This window comes from Triticum urartu, chromosome 3 (genome assembly GCF_003073215.2).
Source record: "Triticum urartu cultivar G1812 chromosome 3, Tu2.1, whole genome shotgun sequence".
In the NCBI taxonomy this organism is placed as follows: Eukaryota; Viridiplantae; Streptophyta; class Magnoliopsida; order Poales; family Poaceae; genus Triticum; species Triticum urartu.
This window is the reverse complement of record NC_053024.1, coordinates 433,954,484-433,959,746: the sequence shown is the minus strand read 5'-3', so window position 1 is coordinate 433,959,746 and position 5,263 is coordinate 433,954,484. Positions and strand designations below refer to the sequence as shown.

Below are 5,263 nucleotides of genomic sequence, written 5' to 3'. Positions count from 1 at the left end.
TTCCCGATCCCTCTCACACGCGTGCGTGTGGGCGAAATAGATAACGCCCACACGCCCCGTACGTCAGGCCTCGTACCTCGTGGACCCGCACGCCCCGCGTGACAGTCACCGCGCGTCCCGCAGTTGCCATGGTCCAGACCCTCGTCCATGTTCGTTTAACTGTAGTTGCCATGTCGCTGAACTTCGGTTGCCACGTCGGACAACTACAGTTGCCATGGTTGCTCAATTGCAGTTGTCCTGTATGGTCTGGTCTACTGTAGTTGCCATGATTTTAAAATTTTAGGAGTTGCCATCCACTAACACTAGGCAGTTGCCGTGTAGCACTAAAAAGGCATGGCAAAAAAACATGTACGGGTAAAAAAGAGAGTTGTTGTGTGCTCACAAGCACGCTAGGGCAGTTGCTATGTAAAGAGAAAGAGTTGCCATCTGCTTACGTGCACGCTAGAGCAGTTGCCATGTACCATGCAAAAAAATACATGGCAACTCAGGTAAAAAGAAAGTTGTCATCTGCTTACAAGCAAAGTTAGGGCAGTTACCATGTACCCTGCAGAAACACATAGCAACTGCCAGCTTTGGGTGTGGGCGAGGAGATGGGCGTGTGGGCGAAGTGATAAACGCCCACACACCAGCCCCCTCTGCGTGCGTGAAAATTGGTGTGTGTGGGCGAATTGTTAAACGCCCACACACCAGCCCCCCGTGTGGTGAAAAAGGACGTGTGGGTGGACAGATAAATACCCCACACCAGCTTAGTCCTATGTGGCACAAAAAACTGCTAGAATGCACCAAGATTCATGCAAAATTGGTTGGACGAGGATTTATGCGTGTGGGCGAGTTGCCAAACACCCACACGTGTGGGCGTTAGTATTTTTATAAAAATATGATACGCCGTTGGCCTATTCTTGAAAAATAATAATCTAAATGCTTTTATATTATTTTTTACGGAGGGAGTACATGCCAAGGACTTCAGGTGGGTTCCACGACACGAGTCCTCTCCTCCTCACTCGCTGCTGGTCACTTCCCCCGTGCCTGCCTACTTCCATGCGCTCACATGGAGCCTCGCGCAGGAATACGAGCCACCTCTGCCTCGCCATCACCTAGTCTATAGCACAGCCAGCATAGTCCACGGACTACTCCTCGCGGCGGCATCCGTACCACCAGACGCCTTCCACGCCCACCCATACGATCGCCGCATCCTCGCCGCGTGCCCGACTCCTCGGGCGTGCTCCAAGCATGAGGCTTCCAGGCGCAGGCGGCGGCGGGAGCGGGGACGCAGGGTTCGTGCGGGCGGACCAGATCGACCTCAAGAGCCTCGACGAGCAACTGGAGCGCCACCTCAGCCGCCAGGAGCGGGACGCGCCAGCCGTGGTGCAGCCAGGGAGCCGCCGCGGCGGGTCCGCGAGGCTGGGGGAGCCACAGCCGCCGCAGCAGCAGCAGCGGCGCCGCCGGGAGGACTGGGAGGTCGACCCCGCCAAGCTCGTCATCAAAGGCGTCATTGCCCGCGGCACCTTCGGCACCGTCCACCGCGGCGTCTATGACGGCCAGGACGTTGCCGGTATCGTACCATCTCAACTTCACATTTACGCCTACACTACTTGCCAATTTCAGTGCCCGTAAGCTGCTCGATGAAATTACAGTGCCACTTAGTGTTGGCCGCGTTAGATACTTGTTGTTTCTGATCCATCATTCGTTTTGCAAGTTCTTGGTAAATATTGCTTCTTTATTTTCCTCCCCGTACTCGATTTTTTTGGCCTAGGATGCAGAATGCAGAATGAGTTGATCGATCGATGGCAATGCCATTTACTTTTCCGAGTTATTTTCGCCGGTCATGTCACCAGTGCGTTTCCTTGTCAGCAAATTGCTAAAGTTGATGCCTCTGCTTTCCTGGATTCCACGGTGTGTTCCGTGACTTGGGGTTGCTAAGTCCGCCTTTTCTGTGTAACCTTCCTCATGTGATTCGAACCAACCAACTTAAAGTTTTAGTAGGCATGATTCATGTGTTAGCCTTATGATGAGCCCCTGGAAGTTGGAGATAACAAATCAGAACAGCTGGTCCTTAGGCAAAAAGGTTGCAACTTGCAACGGACCTGGTACTTTCCAGGGACCAGGAATTGAGAAGCATCTGAGCCAGAACGTCTGGTTTTGCACTCTCTCACCAGGCATAATCACATGACACGGGACGAAGCAAATGCAACGTGCTTGCCTGTCCACAACTTTATCACCTACTGCATTGTGCCACCAGGAAATTCAGTTCGGTCTGTTGCAAAAACAATAAAATCCTCATTTAGCTTCATAAAATGCAACTTGTCAAAGCAATTACTAACTCATTGAAGTTATCGACTGGCTCGTTTTGCCCTTTTTCTACTACATTTTTTTTTTTGGCTGAAACCAGTGAATAGTTTGTCGGTTATCACATTCCATGGCTGGCCCAGACATTTGAATCTGCCATTGTCTTTCATTTGCATGTTAAGCACTTAAGTGGAATCTCTTTGATCTGGTTTTCCACACCACACATGAAGCTGTGACTGGTATTGATATACACTCTTTAAAGAATTGTTTTTTTGAATTTTCTTCAAAGACTTGTTGTTCAACATGACAGCCAATACTCTTCTCAATGCACTAAATGCATTTTGTTCATGAATAATGCGTCACCTTTGGTCCTTAGCAACTGATAACCTACTATTTGAGATTTGAATTTCGCTAGTATAACCTGCCATGTCTCAATCCCTCTGCAAAATTAAATTTACTATTGCAACTTTCATTTTGAAAATAACTATTTAACTCTGTATTCCAGTGAAGTTGCTTGACTGGGGGGAGGATGGTCATAGATCAGAACAAGAAATTACGGCACTAAGATCAGCGTTTGCACAAGAGGTTGCTGTGTGGCATAAGCTTGATCATCCAAATGTTACGAAGGTAGGCTTTGGCTGAAGAAGTCCTTTTCCCGCCCCTTTCAAAATTCATAGGTAAATTTTCCTGATAAAGTTTACATCAAATCAATTTACATCCATGTTTATTTCATAAAACAATGACTGCATGGGTTACATGCTGAAAGTGTTCTCCAATATGGTCCACCATACCACATGGGCAACCTTCCTTTTAACATACACGATCCACATACTACAACAATATGTTGAATTATGTGGCCAGTTATCCCTTTGGTGTCGCTTATGTTTCCTTTTTTTGGCGATGGGCTTACGTTCCCATGGCTAGCTAGATATGCGTCATCATAATGATAAGTAGTTGACTATTGCTAGCTATTTTGCGCTCTTAGTTGTCATATAATTCCCGTAAAAGAAGTTCCATAATTTATTCAAGGCATGGCATCATTATCAAAGTTTACATGCTTTTGTCTTCATGACATCATTATTCCCGTAAAAGAAGTTCCATAATTTTTCACTTCTTGACCCCTGACACAGAACATTAGAACCTTTGTATATCCGAATATTAATTGACTTTGTCAACACTAGTGAAAAATTTGGTTTAGGGTTTAGGGTTTGATGTGCTCCTATTTTGGTGTAGCATATGGTAAGCATTCTATATAAAAAAACTATAGGAGGCTCTAATTTTGCAATATATCCATCTCATTGTGGATTATAAAGAGGTGTTATTATTTTATATTGAGACTTTTATATATTCACTTTGCGAATGTAGATTTATTATACTTGTCAACTGGCTGTCCTAACAATATGTTGAACTTGAACTGACAGTTTATTGGGGCTATAATGGGTGCAAGAGATCTAAATGTACAGACAGAACATGGGCATCTTGGCATGCCGAGTAATATCTGCTGTGTTGTTGTTGAGTACCTTGCTGGTGGTGCACTGAAAAATTTCCTGATAAAAAATAGGAGAAGGAAGCTAGCCTTTAAAGTTGTGGTCCAACTAGCTCTTGACCTTGCCAGGGGGTAAGTAATTGTTTGGTTTTGTTCTTCTTGATCGTTTTCTGCGAAGTTCTTCTATTATGTCCCTTCCGTTTGGGAAGGTCTCATTGCTGCCTTTACGTTTGAATAGATTAAGCTATCTTCACTCGGAGAAGATAGTGCATCGTGACGTGAAGACTGAAAATATGCTTCTCGACAAAACAAGAACCGTGAAAATTGCTGATTTTGGGGTTGCTCGAGTCGAGGCTTCAAACCCTAGTGACATGACGGGTGAAACGGGCACACTTGGTTACATGGCACCTGAGGTATTAACCATCTGGAAATATTACCCTATTTATTAGACCAAAGTATCAGATATGTCTTAAGTTGGGCCGTGTTGCATTTCTTTGTTTCGCCTTTGGAGCACTGGATAGTACTACCTCCATCTGATATTAGTTTTCGTTGAAATGGATGTATCTAAATGTATTTTAATGCTAGATACATCTGTTTGAGCGACCACTAATATGGGACAGAGGGAGCGTGATGGTGGCATCACGATGGCTTATAAATGCCGGCATCTATCTATGTGCAGGTCCTGAATGGTCATCCTTACAACAGGAAATGCGATGTTTATAGTTTTGGAATCTGCTTATGGGAGATATACTGCTGCGACATGCCATATCCTGACCTCAGCTTCTCAGAAGTAACTTCTGCCGTTGTCCGCCAGGTAAAAAATGTTTCCTTTCCTTGTGACGTTGCTAGGCTCTTGTTTCTGACGTCTGAAGTCTGAACCACCGAAAACATACATATATTATACTCCTTGTGGACTGTGGAGTATAACATAATAATACAAAAAAGCATCGCTGGTGTGCAGAACCTGAGGCCGGAGATACCGCGGTGCTGTCCGAGCGCCTTGGCCAACGTGATGAAGCGGTGCTGGGACGCGAACCCCGACAAGCGGCCCGAGATGGCCGAGGTGGTGGCCATGATAGAGGCCATCGACACGTCCAAGGGCGGCGGCATGATCCCGATAGACCAGTCGCAGGGGTGCTTCGCCTGCTTCCGTCAGTACCGAGGCCCCTGACGGTCTGGTCTGACGGCGTCGCCTGGTGATCTAGAATCTTAGTGTAATTCTCCTTAACTAATCACGTCGGTTATGGCTAATGTAGTGAATGCCCGCTTCGTCTCATCATTGTATGTATGCCTTGTGCGAACCCTAATGCCTGGCATGCCCTAGGATCAAGCTCGGAGTTTAGTTGAGCCTGACAGGGGGCAGATCACAGGTGGTCTTACAGTCTCGTGGTCTGAAGCGGACACACTGTACTATTGCAGTTTATATGTGTTTACTTGCAGAATGTGAATAAAGAACATATTTCCCGTTTGGAATGCAACTTGTTTTACCAA

General features: G+C 46.2%; 1 protein-coding gene across 1 annotated transcript; it reads left to right on the top strand.

Moving 5' to 3' along the window:
* The first annotated feature begins 986 nt into the window (after positions 1-986).
* LOC125544227 (serine/threonine-protein kinase STY13-like) lies at positions 987-5,263 on the top strand. Its single transcript, XM_048707841.1, has 6 exons — positions 987-1,552; positions 2,792-2,913; positions 3,708-3,904; positions 4,011-4,185; positions 4,452-4,586; positions 4,734-5,263. Exons 1-6 carry the CDS (start codon positions 1,231-1,233, stop codon positions 4,941-4,943), a joined length of 1,161 nt encoding a protein of 386 aa, XP_048563798.1. The 5' UTR covers positions 987-1,230; the 3' UTR covers positions 4,944-5,263.